Source organism: Papio anubis, chromosome 7 (assembly GCF_008728515.1).
Source record: "Papio anubis isolate 15944 chromosome 7, Panubis1.0, whole genome shotgun sequence".
In the NCBI taxonomy this organism is placed as follows: domain Eukaryota; kingdom Metazoa; phylum Chordata; class Mammalia; order Primates; family Cercopithecidae; genus Papio; species Papio anubis.
Genome location: NC_044982.1, coordinates 36,405,755 through 36,424,967, shown reverse-complemented (window position 1 = coordinate 36,424,967; position 19,213 = coordinate 36,405,755). Strand labels below are relative to the sequence as shown.

Below are 19,213 nucleotides of genomic sequence, written 5' to 3'. Positions count from 1 at the left end.
TCCCTGATGAATAGAAACTATAAAAAGTAATTGCACTGGCCATGGTTCAGCTCAACATGGGCTGGATGATTGATGTCCATGTGTGGAATGACTTAGGACAGAACACCCCCAAAGGCACAGTTGCTGGACTCTTATGATCTGATCTAATTGTCTGGCTGAGGCGATCCCTTTGAGGGTGGAGGTACGGAGTTTCCTTTACAGCAAGGGATCCAAAGTGAAGTGACTACGCTGTGACAGGTAGGAATTATAATAATAGGAAACATGTATAAATGGCAAGGAGTGTTCTAAGGGTTTTACTTGAATTATTACAATAGATCCTTTAAAAACCCCATGAAGAAGATATTATTTGTAGTTTAGTTGTAAAAATGAAGAAATCTATACACAGAAAGGTTAAGTAATTTGTTTATTGTTATAGAACCAATAAGTAGCAGAGCTTAGATCTGAATCCATCTGGCTCCAGAGCCCTGTCTTTAGCCATTATGGTAGGCTACCTCTTTAAAGGAAGTGTAATGTCCTTGAGCAAAGCTGCAGGAGATGGGAAACTGGGCAAATTGAAGATGAATGTCCTGACTAAAGAGACAGCTACGGGCTAGCAACTGCTGCTGTGGAGAAATGTGGACCCAGTGTTGCCATACCATTTGAGTTTTCAAGAGAAAAACAAAATCTGGATTTATATATGAAAATTCCCAGTTTTAAAATGCGCTGCTGACCAATAACACACACAAACAGGCACTCAGGTGTATGCAGGCACACACTTAAACTCACACTACCATGGACTACTAGTTTTTGAAAACTATATTAAAGAGAATGGACAGTTTTATGTTCAATCATCCTAAAAAGAGGAAATAATTGAGTAGATAAACCTTATATGGGAGGGAGAAAAAATTCCATTTATTTTCTTGTTGTTTAAAGCAAGTTACTTAATATCTCTGAGCCTCTGTTCCTTCATCTATAAATTTTGTGTCAGGAGTTTGGAGTGGATAATCGTATTATCTACATCATGGAATTTATGTGGGCGTTAAATGAGTAGCCAACTATTTACAATGCCAACCTGGGACACAGCCATACCAGAACAAAATAAATTAATAGATATATGTTTTATATAATAATGTATTATTATACATATACACTATATATAATTAGAATTAGCACAATTATGTTGTATTACTTTAACAAAAATATGAAAATCAATGTTATCTGAAATTATGCATCACTGTGTATTACTTTTCTATTACATAAATGCTATTATTTAAACAAAACAATAGGACTAATTGGTAGAATCAGTAATAATAGGACTAATTAAATAAATCATACGTAAGAAAAATAAAACAATATTTTTACAATGTTGCTTTCTGCCTTCTGATATAGGCAATTTATTTTAACTCCTTTGAAAACGTTGTACTGGATACCTAAATTTAGTAGACTATAGTATTGTGTATTCTTTTTAAAACAGTTTTATTGATATATAATTCACATACTACACAGTTTACTCACTTAAAGTCTACAGTTCAATTATTTTTAGCATATTTGGAGACATACAGCCTTTTTCATAGTCAATCTTAGAATATTTTCACCACCTTAGGAAGAAATTCCATATTCTTTAGCTGTCATCCCTCTCCCCTCCCATGACAGCTCTAAGCAGCCGCTAATCTACTTTGTGTCTCTATGAATTTGTCAATTCTAGATATTTCATATAAGTAGAATCATCCAATATTTGTCCTTTTGTGAGTGGCTTATTTCACTTAGCATGCTTTAAAATTTCACTCATACAGTAGCATATATCACTACTTCACTCCATTTTATGGAATGAACATTATATCACTATATGGATACACCATATTTTGTTCATCCATTTGTCTGTTAACATTTGGGTTATTTCCACTTTGGGCAATTATGAATAATGCTGATATAAACATTCATGTATGAGTTTCTATGTGGACATGTGTTTTCATTTCTTTTGAATATATGCCTAGGAGTAGAATTGCTGGGTCTTATAGTAACTTTACGTTTAATCTATTGTTGTACCGTGAGACTTTTCCAAAGAAGCTGGACCATTTGAAGCTTGTTCCCACAAGCAGCATATGAGTGTTCCAGTTTCTCCACATATTGCCAATGCTTGTTGTTATCTGACTTTTTTATTCTCGGCATCTTATGGGTGTGAAGTAGTATCTTACTGTGGCTTTGCTTTGCATTTCCATGATGATGAACGATGACCAACAGCTAATAATGTCAAGCATCTTTATTTATTTATTTTTTTAAGAGACAGGGTCTCCTCTGTCACGCAAGCTGGAGTGCAGTGATGTGATCATAGCTCACTGTAGCACTGAACTCCTGGGCTCAAATAAGCCTCCCACCTCAGCCTCCTGAGTAGGTGGGACTAAGGTGCTCCTCACCATGCTGGGCTATATATATATATAAAATATATTATATATAAATATATATTATATATATTCATAATATATCATATAATATTCATATATATAATAAGGTACACCCCACCAAGTTGGGCTATATATAATATACTATATATGTTTATATGTGTTAATATAAAATATATATTCATATATATAATATATATATTTTTTATATATATATATGTAGCCCAGCATATATATATAGGAGAGATGGTCTCGCTATGTTACCCAGACTGGTCTCAAACTTCTGGCAACAAACAATCCTCCTGTGTCAGGTGACAAATAATAAATGGCTGGGATTACAGGTATGAGCCACTGTGCCTGGCCTTGGGTATCTCTTTATGTGTTTTACTGGCCATTTATGTGTCTTCTTTGGAGAGATCCTTTGCCTATTTTTAAATTGAGTTAGTTGTCTTTTTATTATTGAATTTAAAACTTCTTTATACATTCTAGACACAATCCCTTATCAGATATATAATGTTCAAATATTTTCTGCCATTCTGTGGATTGCCTTTTTCACCTTCTTCATGATGTACTTTGAAGCACAAAAGTTCTTAATTTTGATAAAGTCTAATTTATTTTTTCTTTTGTTTCTAATTTATTTTTTCTCATGCTTATGGTGTCCATATCTAAGAATTATTTGCCAAATCTGGCCAGGTGTGTTACCTTATGCGTGTAATCCCAGCAGTTTGAGAGGCCAAGGTGGGCATATCGCTTGAAGTCAGGAGTTCGAGACCAGTGTGCCAACATGGTGAAACCCAGTCTCTGTAAATACAAAATTAGCTGGGCGTGGTGGTGCATATCTGTAATCCCAGCTACTCGAGAGGCTGAGACAGGAGAATTGCTTGAACGCAGGAGGTGGAGGTTGCAGTGAGCCAACATGGCACCACTGCATTATGGCCTGGGTGACAGAGGGAGACTCTGTTTAAAAAAAAAAAAAAAAAGGCATGAGGTAGTGGTCTGCATTAGGCTGTTTTTTGCATTGCTATAAAGAAATATCTGAGACTGGGTAATTTATAAGAAAAGAGATTTAATTGGCTCACGGTTCTGCAGGCTGTACAGGAAGAATAGTGGCATCTGCATCTAAGAAGGCCTCAGGGAACTTCTAATGATAGTGTAAGGCAAAAGGGGAACAGGCACATTTCATGGTGAGAACAGGGCAAGAGAGAGGGTGAAGGTAAGGTGCCACACCCAGGCTCAGCCATTTATGAGGGATACGTCACCATGATTCAAATGTCTCCCACTAGGCCCCACCTCCAACACTGGGGATTACAATTCAACATGACATTTGGGCAGGGGCATATATTCAAACCATATGAGGGTCCAGCTTCATTTTTTGCATGCAGCTATCCAGCTGTCCCAACACCATTTATTGAAAAGACAATTCTTTTCTCATTGAATGGTCTTGGCACACTTGTCAACTATAAGTTGACCACAGATGTATATTCTAAGATATATAAATGTAAGGTTTTTTAAAGTGCTCATGTAAATCAATAGGACTAATTAACAGATATTGCCTATATTGAATAAAAAATAATAATGACATTTCTTTCTGTCCTATATTTTTACTTTCTGCTTCCTTTACCACAATCCTTGCCTGAACTGCTTGTAGCATTTCGAACACGCTTCTTTTCTTTTGTGTAATATTGGTACTGAGCAGTGAAACATAAAATTCACTTTGATTTGCAACTCTGCTCTTAGCAAGCCCATATTGTGCTGAATCTGGGTATCAGTCCAATGTGATGACATAAAGCTAAATATTTTTTCACAAAGCCATGTGAACATGGAATGCTTAGGATTTTACTTCCTGCCAACAGCAGAAATTTTGGACTTGTAGGAATTAGTTTCCATCTCTCCAAAAATGCCTATCCACTTTGTTTCTACAGGCTTGTTTTGACAGATTAGTTCTCTGTCAATCAAGCATCTATAAATTCATCATATAGGCTATCCACAGTTTAAATGCTCACACACACACACAAAGTCTAAAACACTTTGGATGCCATCCTAAGCTGAACTTTTCTTTCTCACAGAAAATGGTTTTGAGGCATATAGGTAATTTGCACTTGTGAAATTGAAATTGGAGTCCAAGTAAGTTACAAGGTGGTAAAAAAAAACATTGAGAAGTCTTGTTTAACTTGGCTTTTTCCAGTGCTTTTTTTTCTTTTTTTTTTAAGCTCTAAGGCTGCACACTTAACCTGCATTACTCGAGGATGCAATAATGCATGATTAATTATTGTAAATGCAAATTACAATTGCCAGCATCAGTGGGCAAGGGGAATCAGAGACAGTGGCCATGAAAAACAGATAATTTATGTTGTATCATTTGATAACAAAAGCAATGTTGTTTTTAGCCTTTGTTCTTTGAACCACTGTATGAATTTTGTACTTCTACCCCAACCTTTCCACATCCATTACTGAAAACTAGGGCTTTTCTTCCTAGGGAGACCAAGGAAGTCTTTCATGGGACCAAGACTTGCGATACTAAAACTAGGACAACCTTGGGCAAAACAGGATGGTTGGCCATTTCAGTCAATTAAATAAGGCAATGCATGTAAAGTACTTAGGATGATGCCTAGGATGCAAAAGTGTTCATGAGGGTGTCAGGGAAGTCGAATCTGAATTTAGGAGCACAGAGATACTCAGAGTTTTCCCAATTATGCAAATGATTTCACTCTACCTTCACTGTACTGAAGGTAGGTAAAGAACTTGGAAGAGTGGTGCCTAGTAAGGGACTCTGACATGAGCTCAAGCTTGTAGTCTTATTTTATTGTTGTTTATGAATCTCTAACAAGCTAGACAGAGAGCTTTAGCTAGGCTTTTTTATGAGAACCATTAGCAAGGATGACAGCAGTAGGGCAGCAAAAATGACAACAGGGAAAGACCATGCTGGACTGTTTCTTAACACATGAAACTTAGGAAAAAACAACTGGGGGCACATTTTCATGTTAATTCCTTGCATTTTAGGGTTAACAAGTAAAATTCAGGATACCCAGTTAAGTTTGTGTTTGAGATAAACAACAAATTTTTAATGTAAGTAATGTAAACAAATTTTAATGTAATATTAAAAATGTAAATTTTAATATTGCATGGGACATACTTATACTAAAAAAATTATTCATTATTTAGTTGAAATTCAAACTGAACTAGGGATCCTATATTTTTATTTTCTAAATCTGGAAACTATGGGCAGGTGGGAACTTAAGAAACGGAAACTTATTTTTAAATTACAACATGGGAAAGCACAGAAATTGAGTGACCATCTAATGGACAACTGAAAAGATAGAAATCATATGTTAAAAACTGTTATTGAATGTCAATGTTACCGTGATTTTAATTTATTTTCCTAACTTCTCATTTTTCCTACATAAGTAATATAATACATAATTATAACTAATATATCATTAAAAATAAAATATAAACAAAGTTTCAATGATGAAAAGTTCTAGAGAACCTCCTAAAAAATGCATTAGTCATAACTGGCTAGCTGTTATAATACACAGCCTCAAAATTTCAGCAGCTTACCCCAGTGAAAGTTTGTATCTTCCTCACATAAAGACAAAACGAGTATTTCAGATCAGAGGGCAGCTGTTCGTCGAATGAAATTCAGGGATCCAGGTTACTTCGTTCTTGTTGTTGTAGGAAAAACTCGGTTCTTGCGACACGACCAGGAAAGATTAGGCACGCAGGCACTTAAGGGTGAGAAGTTACGGAATATATTGGGTGAAAAGGAAAAAGACTCTCAGCAAAGTGAGAGGAGCTCCTGAGTGAGAGGGACTCCTGTCAACAGGCCCCCATGTCACAGACTGACTTACCGGTTACCACACAGGAACGGGAGGGACCGGCTCCTCCCCATGCAAACAGCGGGAACTTCCCGAAGCCCCACCGCTTCCTCCCAGCGTGTAGGCCAATGGGAGATTCTCCAGGTCAGTAATCCGATTTTTCGGCCTTCAGGCTGTTTTAGGCTTGAAGGCGGATTTTGCAGGGGACCCTTGGCCGCCTCCTGTCTCTACACTGTGGCTCCCCTATCTTCAATACATGGCTTCCAAAATTACTGTGAGGTCGTTTCCTTCTTTATTCCAGCCATGTCAAAGGGGGAAATGAGTATGGAGAATTTTGAGGGGAAGGACTTTGAGGTGAAAGGACATTGATTTTAGGGGCAAGGCTGGACATCTCATATATCACTTTAATCCACGTTCTAGTGACCAGAATTCACATAGCAGTTTCTGCCACTAAGGACATGAATGAAAAAACTTAAGCAAACTAAAGGTACAACATGTTCCTAGAATGTTTCATGATTTTATGGCTGCTTGATAAAGTGATTTCTGAAAGTCATCTAGAAGAAAAAACATTTATAAAAAAAGGAAAAATTTCTCAAAAGAAAAATGACAATACAGAATAAATACATGGAAAGGGTACCTTCAGAATCATATATGAGGATATAGTAAGTTTATAATATTGAAATAAGAATGGAATTCATATAAAAATAGAACCACAGAGAGAATGGAGAGCGTGAAAGTGACATAATTTTTAAATTAGAAGTTGCTTTGAGTAGTGTAAATAGGCTTTTTTTTTTTTTTTTTCCAGGACCAGTTAGCAAAACTTCCATCTAATCCTCGCTGCCTCCTCTTTTATTTGACAATAGAAAGAAATCAAGTGCCTAAACTTAAGAGAAGCATCTTGTGTGTCTTGACCTGGGTGGTGATTACACAGGTATTTACCTATGTAAAAAATTCCATCAAGCTAAGCACTTAAGATTTGTTCACTTTATTTTATATAAAGTATATCTCAAAGAAAGAGTTTGGAAAAAACAAAAGGAGAGGATCTCTGAGCACTTATAACAAGAGAATCTAATTAAACCAGGACAACTAAGGAGCCTTGTTTGAGGAAGTCATATATAAGCTGAAATCTGAAGGGTGAGTTGCAGTTAAACAGTCAGAGGGCATAATAGAAGATTCTGAACACAAGGACCAGCGTGTATAAAGGCCCTGGAGAACTTTCATAGTTGCCTTTGACATTTAGATTCTTGAGCCATCTGATAGATGTTAATTTTTGTGTATAATGTGAGTTATTTTTTCCATTATTACAGCATCATTTATGTAAGAAATATCCTTTTTCTGTTTATCTGCTGTCAACCCTATTATATACCAAGTTTCAATATTTGGATGAGTTTTTCCAAGGCTTCCATTCTTTTCTTCTGAAATACTTGTCTACATCTCCACTAATAGTACATTCTCCCTAATTACTAGAGTTATATAAAGACTCTCCATATCTGATAGGTATTCCTCCCATCTTGAAGTTTTTTCTCAAGAGTGTTTTGGCTATTTTTGGCACTTTATTCTTCCACAATATTCTTCCCATAATATTGATATGGGGGGGGCAGGGAAATGCTGGGAAGGGAAGGGTATGGTCCCTGGGTAGGGCTCCACCCCAGGCTTGCAGCCACAGGCCTAGGTGAGGACAGACATTTCTGTTTTCATATTCAAATGTTGCATTTCCCAAGACCACCTGGCCTGCCACACCCCCATCCTGTGCCCATAAAACCCCCAAAACCCTAGTGGGCAGAGACACAAGCAGCTGGATGGTGAAAGGAATACACCAGCGAACGTAGACACAAGCGGCTGGACATCAAGAGGAATGCATGGGCATAAGAGCACACCAACAGATGCCAGCAGGCGACTGGCAGAACAATGTGGAGTTTGGCTGGGGCGGTTGGAGGAGAGCCCGGCTGCTGAGCACCCAACTCCAGGGGAAAACCACCTTCCCATTCCATCTCCCTTCTGGCTCCTCCATCTGCTGAGAGCTACTTCCACTCAATAAAACCTTGCACTCATTCTTCAAGCCCATGTGTAATCCGATTCTTCCTGTACACAAAGGCAGGAAACCCTGGGATACAGAAAGCCCTCTGTCCTTAAGGGACAGATAGAGGAAGGGGTCTAATTGAGCTAATACAAGCCACCTACGGACAGCTAAACTGAAAGAGCATACTGTAACACATGCCCACTGGGGCTTCAGCTGTAAACATTCACCCCTAGATGCTGCCTTGGGTTCAGAGCCCCACAACCTACCCATCTGCATGCTCCTGCTAGAGGTTTGAGCATCCAGGCACCTAAGAAGCAAGCCACACCCTCGTTGCACGCCCTTCCAGAGGCATAAGGGAACTTTCCCATTTCAATATCAGCAAAATACTTTTTAAAGTTTTCACTGGAATTGCATTAAATAAATACATCAATTTGAGACAGAACTGACATCTTTCTAATACTGTCTTCCAATCCATGAATATGGTATATCTCTTCTTTTGGTAACTAATTTGTGAAAGAGTTATAATTTCCTTAGTAAAGGTCTTGTTTACCTTTTGCTAGCTTGTCTAGGTACTTACATATTGAGGATCCTGTAAATATTATTTTTAGTTTCTTGTGGTCATAATAAAACATAATTATTTTATGTAACTGTATTTTATGTAATAGACATGCTAATTGCTCTTAATCAAGTAATTTATCTGTGGATTATTTGGGATTTTCTACAAAGAAAAATCACAACCTTTGTAATTTATGACAGTTTTACTTTTTTTTTCAATCTTTATATATTTATTTCTTTTCTTGCCTACTGTGCTGGCTTGGAACTCCAGAACAATGATTAATGAAAATGGTAATACATAATCTGTGTCTTGTAATAAATCTTAAAGAGAATGCTACATTGTTGCACAGATAAGTATGATGTTTGTTGTAGGTTCATTTTAGTTTGCTAATGGTTGTTTTTTATTTTAGTCATGAATAGATGTTGGATTTTAGCCAAGTAATTGCATTATTGGATCTGATTATATAGTCTTTCTTCCTTAATCTTTAGTATACTGAATTATATTGATTGATTTTCAAATGTTGAAACAATGTTGCATTACTAAAATAAATTCAACTTGGTTGTAATATACTATCTTTTTTATACATTGCTAAATCTGACTTAATATTTTCTGCAGGATTTTTTTTTTTTTTTTTTTTTTTTAAGATGGAGTCTCATTCTGTCACCCAGGCTGGAGTGCAGTAGTGCAATCTCAGCTCACTGCAAGCTCCACCTCCTAGGTTCATGCCATTCTCCTGCCTCAGCCTGCCGAGAGGCTGGGACTACAGGCGCCCACCACCATGCCCAGCTAATTTTTTGTATTATTTTGTGTAGGATTTTTAAATCCATGGTCATGATTGAGAGCAAGCTATAATTTTCTTTCTTGTGCCCTCTGTCTTAGATTTGAGTGTCATGATTATACCATCTCTTAAAATGAATTGAAGAATGTTCAATGATACAACATTGGAGTTATTTATTTCTTGACCGTTAGGTTTAGCTTATAAAACCATCAAAGCTTGTTTTCCTTTTAGGAAGATTTTAAACTACTCATTCAGACTTTCAATTGAAAATTTTATTGAGATAATTATACATAGTTATAAAAATAATAGAGAGATCTCATATAGCTTTTACCTAGTTTCTCCCAATGGAAGAAAAATATAGTTATTAAACTATAGTACAATAACATAACTAGGTTGTTGACATCAATACAATTTCCTGGGCTTACTCAGATTGCCTCAGTTATATTTGTACTCATTTGTGTGTGAAAGTATGTAGCCACTCCTGCTTTTTTAAAATCAATGTTTGCATGGTAAATCTTTTTCAATTCTTTTACATTCAGCCTATTTGATTAGATTTAAAGTGAATTTTTTATACACAGCATAGTGTTGTGTCATGTTTATTTACCCACTCTGCTTCTCTCTGTCTTTAGATTGGTGTATTAAGATCATTTACATTTAAGGTAATTATTGTTAATGCTTAAGTCTTCCCTTTCATTATTTATTTCTATTTGTTATAGCTATTTCTTATTTGTATGTGGTTTTTGGTTTTCTGTTACCTCCAGCTGTGTATTTGTTCATTCGCACGCTGCTATAAAGAAATCCCTGAGACTGGGTAATTTATAAAGAAAAGAAGGTAATTGACTCAGTTCTGCAGGCAATACAGGAAGCATGATGCTGGCATCTGCTTGGCTTCAGGTGAGATCTCAGGAAACTTACAATCATGGCAGAAGGTGAAGGGGAAGCCATCACTTCATATGGCTGGAGAAGGACGGACAAAGAGAGTGGAGGGGGAGGTGCTACGCACTTTTAAACAAACAGATCTCATGAGAACTCACTCACCATTACCTGAGAAGACGATGCTAAACCATTCATGAAGGACTATCCCCATGATTCAATCACCTCTCACCATGCCCCACCTCCAACACTGGGGATTACAATTCAACATGAGATTTGGGTGGGGACATGGATACGCATCGTGTCAAGCTGCATCTATGTTACTGCAAAGGCATGATTTCATTCTTTGTATGGCTCTATAGTATTCCATGGTGTGGATGTACCACATTTTCTTTATCGAATCCACCATTGTTGGGCACCTAGATTGGTTCTATGTCTTTGCTATTGTGAATAGTGCTGCAATGAACATACAGGTGCATGTGTCTTTTTGATAGAACAATTTATTTTTCTTTGGTATATGCCCAGTAATGGGATTGCTCAGTTGAATGGAAGCTCTCTTTCTAATTCTTTGAGAAATTGTAGAATAATTCTTTGAGAAGTTGTAGATGTGTTGTGTTATTTCTGAGGCCTCTGTTCTGTTCCATTGGTCTATATATCTGTTTGGGTGCCAGTATCATGCTGCTTTCATCACTGTAGCCTTGTACTGTAGTTTGAAGGCAGGTAGAGTGATATCTGCTGCTTTGTTCTTTTTGATTAGGATTGTGTTGACTATATGGGCTCTTTTTTGGTTCCATATGAAATTTAAAGTAACTTTCTCTAGTTCAGTGGACAAAGTCAATGGTAGTTTGATAGGAATAGCATTGAATGTCTAAATTGCTTTGGGCAGTATGGCCGTTTTCACAATATTGATTCTTCCTATCCATGAGCATGGAATTTTTTTTTCATTTGTTTGTGTCCTCTCTTCTTTCCTAGAGCAGTGGTTTGCAGTTCTCCTCGAAGAGGACTTCAGGTCCCTTGTAAGTTGTATTCCTAGGTATTTTATTTTCTTTGTAGCCATTGTGAATGAGAATTCACTCATGATTTGGCTCTATGCTTGTCTATTTTTGGTGTATTGGAATGCTTGTGATTTTTGCACATTGATTTTGTACCCTGAGACTTTGCTGAAGTTGTTCATCACAAAAGCAATGGCAACAAAAGCCAAAATTGACAAATGGGATCTAATTAAACTAAAGAGCTTCTGCTCAGCAAAAGAAACTATCATTAGAGTAAACAGGCAACCTACAGAGTGAGAGAAAATTTTTGCAATCTATCTATCTGACAAAGGTCTAATATCCAGAATCTACCAGGAACTTAAACAAATTTACAAGGAAAAAACAAATAACCCCATCAAAAATAGGGCAAAGGATATGAACAGACAATTCTTGAAAGAAGACATTTATATGGCCAACAAACATAAAAAAAAAACTCATCATCACTAGTCATTAGAGAAATGCCAATCAAAACCACAATGAGATGCCATCTCACGCCAGTTAGAATGGTGATCATTAAAAAGTCTGGAAACAACAGATGCTGGAAAGGATGCGGAGAAATTGATACTCTTTTACATTGTTGGTGGGAGTGTAAGTTAGTTCAACCATTGTGGAAGACAGTGTGGCAATTCCTCAAGGATCTAGAACCAGAAATACCATTCGACCCAGCAATCCCATTACAGGGTATATACCAAAAGGATTATAAATCATTATACTATAAAGGTACATATACACATATGTTTATTGCAGCACTCAAAATTCTTTTAAGGAGAAGTTCCACTTTCCTTATCATTGGACACGCTTCCCTCTTTTAATTACATGTTGAGTCCTTCCCTCATTTAGGCTTGAGAAAAATGTCCTTAAGTGTCCTAAACTTGCATCAAACCCACTTACTCATCAAACCCCACTTATGACTTCCCTTAGAGGACAAGGGACATTTCAGCTCAGTTATATGCTGCTATTCTCAATTCCTGCCATTTTTTTCCTCTTCCTTTGACCCCCTGGCCTACCTCTCCAGCTCACTGAAAACAGCCTCCCCTGACGAGCACACCATTGTTATGTAATAGCCTAACCCTTCCCACTCACCTATCCGGAGTGTCAAGCCTGCAGACTTACTCTGCTTTCATCATAACTGCCCTGAGGAGAAGGCTGAAGACTGAGGAATCCTCTTTGTGCCTCCCATTTGATTGCATTTTCTTTGGTCAAAGGTTCCCTTATTCATGGGACCTGCCTGGGTCCAGGACCCCTTGACAGGTGCTCTCTGGCTGCCTGTCCTCTGGGCACTCTTGTCCCAGGTCTGTTGTTTTCATGACCCACCAGGATGGCGCTTTACCTCCTCAGAAATTGTGATCCCCAGGAAAGTGCCCCACAGGAGGCGTGGAGTTGAGATGCCAGACCAACTCTCTTACAGCATGCGTTTCCAGGGCCGAAGGCACGTGATTCACATGAAGCTCAAGAAGAACATGATGCCCAGACATTTACCTGTTTTTACTGATAATGACCAGGGGGCCATGCAGGAGAACTACCCTTTTGTCCCGCGAGACTGTTACTATGACTGCTACCTGGAAGGGGTTCCTGGGTCTGTGGCCACATTGGACACCTGCCATGGAGGGCTGCGTGGCATGCTGCAGGTGGATGACTTGACTTATGAAATCAAACCCCTGGAGGCTTCTTCCAAATTTGAGCATGTAGTATCCCTGCTTGTGTCAGAAGAAAGACCAGGAGAGGCTAGTAGATGTAAGACTGAAGGGGAAGAGAGAGATCAAGAATCTGAAAAGGTAAAACTGGCTGAAACTCCCAGAGCAGGCCACGTTTATTTGTGGAGGCATCATAGAAAAAACTTGAAAATTCACTACACGGTTACTAATGGATTATTCCAGCGGAACCCTAATGTGTCACACATAATAGAGAATGTAGTGATTATTAACAGTATCATACATACCATTTTCAAACCAGTTTATTTAAATGTCTATGTACGTGTTTTGTGCATATGGAGTGCTAAGGATATGGTAATGTTTTATAAGATGCCTGTCGAAATTGCTGTAGGAGAGTTTGGTTTGTGGAAATATTATGAATGGTTTTCAGAAATTAAACATGATACCTCAGTTGTTTTTACAGCATATCAAATTGAAAACCGGGACTGTTATACCACCTTTGATGGAATATGCAACCCCAACTGGGGAGCAATGTTTGTGTATTTAATAAGGTATCACTTATTTAGGGGGGCATGTTTAACAGCGCATACACTAGGTCATAACTTGGGCTTGACACATGATTCTGCAGGTTGTTATTGTTTTCGACGAACCAACTGTCTCATGGCTCCTGTTCCTGATCTTAATGATATGATGAGCAATTGTTCTTATGAGCAGATGCAAAACAGGTTGAATAGATGGGATCCTTGTTTGAGTGATCCAAATATTCCATACACTAATTTTCCTTATGTAGCTGATCGTTGTGGAGACAAGATCAAAAATCAGAGGGAAGAATGTGACTGTGGCTCCCTTAAAGATTGTGCCAATGATAGATGTTGTGAGACCTCTTGTATCCTTTCTCTTGGCAGTGTTTGCAATACAGGACTTTGCTGCCGTGAGTGTAAATATGCTGCCCCTGGAGTGGTTTGCAGAGACTTGGGTGGTATATGTGATCTACCAGAATACTGTGATGGGAAAAACGAAGAGTGTCCAAATGACGTCTATGTCCAGGATGGAACCCCATGTTCAGCAGTATCTGTTTGTGTAAGAGGAAACTGCAGTGACCGTGATACACAGTGTCAAGCCCTTTTTGGCTACCAAGTGAAAGACGGTTCCCCAGCATGCTATCAACAATTGAATAGGATTGGTGACCGATTTGGAAACTGTGGGGTTATTCTACAGCGAGGAGGAAGTAAACCTTTTCCATGTGAAGAAGATGATGTTTTTTGTGGAATGTTGCACTGTAGTGGTGTCAGCAAGATTCCCGGTGGAGGTGAGCACACTACATTTCGTAGTATATTAGTACGCGACATAAAAGAAGAAAAATGCTTTGGCTATGAAGCACACCAGGGGACAGACTTGCCAGAAATGGGGCTGGTAGTGGATGGTGCAACCTGTGGCCCAGGGAGCTACTGTCTTGAACACAATTGTACTTTTTATCAAGACCTGCATTTTGAGTGTGATCTTAAAACATGCAATTACAAAGGAGTATGTAACAACGAAAAACATTGTCACTGTGTGTTTGGGTGGCAACCACCAACATGTGAACTGAGAGGAACAGGAGGTAGTATAGATAGTGGCCCTCCACCTGACAAACAATATCGTATTGCAGGCAGTATACTTGTGAATACAAATGGAGTACTACTTTTAATATTTGCTCGTTACATCCTTTTTCTGGTTTCACTTCTCTTTGGTGGCTTTTCACAAGGAATAGGATTTATGGAAGAGAAAGTATTGCAAACTACTGAACCTGAGGAGTAAATACTAATGGGAGCCCACACAATGGAGAAAATCACATTGACACTTACTGGGAGTTGTAATCAATAGTCATTATGATGGTTACATCACCTCTTAGCAATTTGATGTCATCTTGAAATAAAATCACTTGGCAATTTAAAAAGGGTCTGTGTGTTTAAATTTACTTAACATTTCCTGTCTGGTCATATTCTCAATACTTCTATAGATGACGGCAGAAACTCCTAGATTCACTAACAAGAGGACCTGTACTCATTTAAGATTTGGGGCTAATGTTTTCTAGATACCCCTGTGGGAAATCCCATGTACACTAATATACATTTGCTCACACTCTTAATTTTTTTTTTTTTTTTTTTTTTTGAGGTAGGGTCTCTGGTGCGTAGCCTGCCAGGTTGGAGTGCAGTGGCGCAATCTCGGCTCACTGTAACCACTGCATCCCGGGGTTCGAGCAATTTTCCCACCTCAACTTCCTGAGTAGCTGGGATTACAGGCACGTGCTACCACGCCAGATTAATTTTTGTATTTTTAGTAGAGACAGGGTTTCACCATCTTGGCCAGGCTGATCTCAAACTCCTGGCCTCAAGTGATTCACCCACCTTGGCCTTCCAAAGTGCTGGGCACTTGGTACATGCTATCTGCTATCATTTTCATTATTCTCAGTATTTTTGCATTATGCTAAACCTGGGGAATCCCATATGTAATGTCTCTGACTTTTTGTCTTTACTGTTAAACTATTACAGACAAGGTCATTATTCACTGATAAATCACTTCTCAATTTATCTGGAAATTAAAGGTATGGGACATCATATTTTAAATCTCCAGAAATTGCCTGAGCCCAGCCTATCTATAAATTACAGGATGGAACTGACAGTCTGATAAATGTACAGACACAAAATCTTACCTAAAGGGAAACCGGAAGAATCGCTTCAGAAATAGTGCACTAAGGTGGGGTACAGTGACTCACGCCTATAATCCCAGAGATTTGGGGGCCTGAGGTGGGAGGATTCCTGGAGGCCAGGAGTTTGAGACCAACCTGGGCAACATTGTGAGACTCTGTCTCTATAAAATATTAAAAAACAAAAAAAATTATCCAGGCATGGTGGCACATACCTGTAGTCCTAGCTATTCCAGAGTAGGAGGAGGGAGTATCAGTTTGAGACCAGCCTGGGCAAATAGTGAGAATCTATCAACACAAAATATAAAGAAATTAGCTAGGCATGGTGGTGCATGCTTGTAGTCCTAGCTATTCGGGAGGCTGAGGCAGGAAGATCACTTGAAGCCAGGAATTCAAGTCCAACCTGAGCAGGATAGCAAGACCCCGTCTCTAAAAGAATTTAAAAATCAGCCCGGTGGAATAGTGTGTCCCTATAGACCCAGCTACTTGGGAGGCTGAGGCAGGAGGATCACTTGAGACCAGGAGCTGGAGGTTACAGTGAGTCATGACTGTACCACTGCACACCAGCCTGGGTAACAGAGTGACAGTGTATGTGTGTATGTGTCTGTGTGTCTGTGTGTGTGTTTTAAAAACTTTTCTCTTGTTTTTAAGGCTTGTCATTTCCAACAAGCGGTGATGTTCCAGGTCAAATAGTACAAGGGAGATGGAGATGTGGAAGAAGCGAAGCATGGGGGACTTCAAGAAGATAGGGATCAGGATAGAAGGGAGGTGAGAATCAGAGGCATAAATAGAGGTAGACAGAAGGGAGGAGGCCTTTGGGAAAGGAAGATCATTGAAGCTGTTGAAAACAGGACTCAAGACTAGAGATTGTTCAAAATATTTCTTTTCTTGGTTTCTTCATACCAAATAAAGTAAGTTATTTGTGGAATGTCAGCTATTCTGCTACCCTTTTCTTCTAAGGTGACACAAAAATGCACAGGTTTGACATGCCCCAAGTTACCAAAGGCACTCCAGTTCAAATGTATACCTGATGAAATCACGCCACTTAAGAATTTAACAGATTGATCAACATTGCACCAGACCATATGTCTACACAGATCTGACCAGGTGTTTGGGTTGAATAGGAGTTTCCATAGTAGAAGAAATTTGAGATAATAGAAGAGTCTTTTCCCACCTTAGGAAAGTTACCTAAACTCTCTGCTCATCTACAGAACTCTGAAAGATGGAAGGAAAATGCTGACTTCAGTCTGACAAAAGGGTACCTAGAAAAAAGTCAAAGCATGCAACCACCATGCTATGAAAGAAAGTCAGGTGGATGGGACGATCTGTGCAGCAAACTGCCATGGCAGTGTTTACCCATGTAATGAACCTGCATAGCCTATCCTGCACCTCTACTGCTGACCTTAAAATAAAAGTTGGAAATCAAGAACAAAAATAAAAATGAGGGAAAAAAAGAATCAGATACCAACAGCACGGCTGACCATTCCACCCACGGAAATTAGGGTTCTTTGATAATGCTGTCTTTGGCACAAAACTGGGCAGTGTTGGCGTTTTGCACAAAACTATTCCAAGTAACAACACAAAATTATTAAACATATATATTATATGTTTTTTAAAGTGACTCACATAGAGGTTAAAGGCTTTATTCAATTGAACTACATGAGGGAGTACCTGAAGACCAGGTGATGTCACAAGTGAAGCAGGGTCAAGGTTTTTACAAGATGGGAACGTTCTGAGTAGCTGTCCTTGTCCTTTCAATTTTAGCACCAGTGTTCACCTTAACCAAAACCCATAGATGGAGACTATTCATATTTACTTGTACCTTCTTTGGAGTCTAATAACCAACAGAACAATAATTCTGAGAACCGTCTTTACAAACCTTGTGGGTTTTTGGATAGCCATGGGCTGTGAGAGGTATATAGTTTTTTTAAAAAGGGGTTGGGTGAGGGCGCTGGGCATGGTTGTTCATGCCTATAATCCTAGCACTTTGGGAGGCCAAGGTGGGAGGAATACTTGAGCCCAGGACTTTGAGACCAGCTTGGGCAACAAAGCAAGACCCCATCTTTATAACATTAATTTTGTTTTAACTTTAAAAAAATAAAGAGAAGGAAAAATAAAAAAGACAAAAGTTGGAGTCAGGGAGGACCCAGAGCACTTGCTATAATGTTTGTTTTAAATCTTTTGAACCTTCATCCCGGGAGGTCAACACTGCTGCACATATCCATTCGCAGTTACCATTGCATTGGGTGGTTCCAAGTGGCTCCCAAGTGAATCCCCTAGTTTCTCCATATAACCCTCCCTGCCTCTACTGGGGCTCAGCAGCCTTACCTTCCCCTGCTCTTCAGGGTCAATTACTCCTGCCAAAATGACTCTTCTTTTTACCTGCTGGTCCTTGAACAGAAGATGTCCCAGATGCCCTGAGGGCAGCTTGCAGGTCTATGGAACTTATGCTGGGTCCTCTGGCAAAGATGCATTCTCTTTGTGGACCAAGACCTGCCTAGAGAACAGGTAGTTGCAAGGAGGGAAGCAGATCAGTGGATCATCAAGTGTGATGATAAGTGAGGCCACCCGGCTTCTCTTCCTTGGCTCTGGGCCCCATATATTCTTTCTATTGCATATACAACACCATGTAGGAATCTCTGACTTAATATACACAATGCATTGTGAAGGCTGGCACTCAATTCTTTCAGAATATTGTTTCTGAGCTGGCACTCTGGCTCTGCCTTCTGCAGGCCATTCTAAGCACTTTAGGAGAATAGATGCTACTAAATATTGAATATATGATACAAACAATATAATTCATTGCTATGTACCATTCCTGCACCTCATACACTAAAGGGTGAATGAATCCTCTATTCATATGCCAAGTTGTATGAGACTCCATGCTTAAAGATCTTACAATCCATATGCCCACAGAAGTGGTGCTGGCTTAAGCTCTATAGACAATATCATAACTAGAATATGTATATTTTCTTGTGTGAACTAATCGCTGGCCCTCCCAGGATAAAAGGGGCACAAAGTAGTCAATGTCTCACTATTTCACTGTTTGTTTTCCTTGAAGAATAGCACCTTCCCAGAAACTCAGCCTTGATCTGTGTCACTGGCAAGTTGGACATTCATGACAGAAGTGTCTTGATTAACTCCCTTGGCAAGTGGGAGTCCATGCTATTGAGCCCAATGTACCTTCATCTCTGCCACTATGGCCACCTGTTTGTGTGCCTCTGGAGAATTCATATACATGGATATCTTTTCAAGAGTGAGAAGACCCAAAATAATGGTCAAAGCAGAAAGTTTTTATACTTGTATAAAAAGAACAATAAATTTGTGAAGAAATGACAAGACAAAAGTATAGAGAGCCAAAAGCCTGTGGGTTGTAACCTACTCAGCATTCCACTGGAGGCTATATGATCAAACAACAAACTGT

At 38.8% G+C, this 19,213-nt stretch overlaps 1 protein-coding gene across 1 annotated transcript; it reads left to right on the top strand.

The window, feature by feature from the left end:
* Window positions 1–12,532: 12,532 nt before the first annotated feature.
* Window positions 12,533–15,039, top strand: LOC101026111 (disintegrin and metalloproteinase domain-containing protein 20-like). Its single transcript, XM_031668033.1, has one exon. The coding sequence runs from the start codon at window positions 12,669–12,671 to the stop codon at window positions 14,898–14,900; it is 2,232 nt and encodes a 743-aa protein (XP_031523893.1). The 5' UTR covers window positions 12,533–12,668; the 3' UTR covers window positions 14,901–15,039.
* The last annotated feature ends 4,174 nt before the right edge of the window (window positions 15,040–19,213 follow it).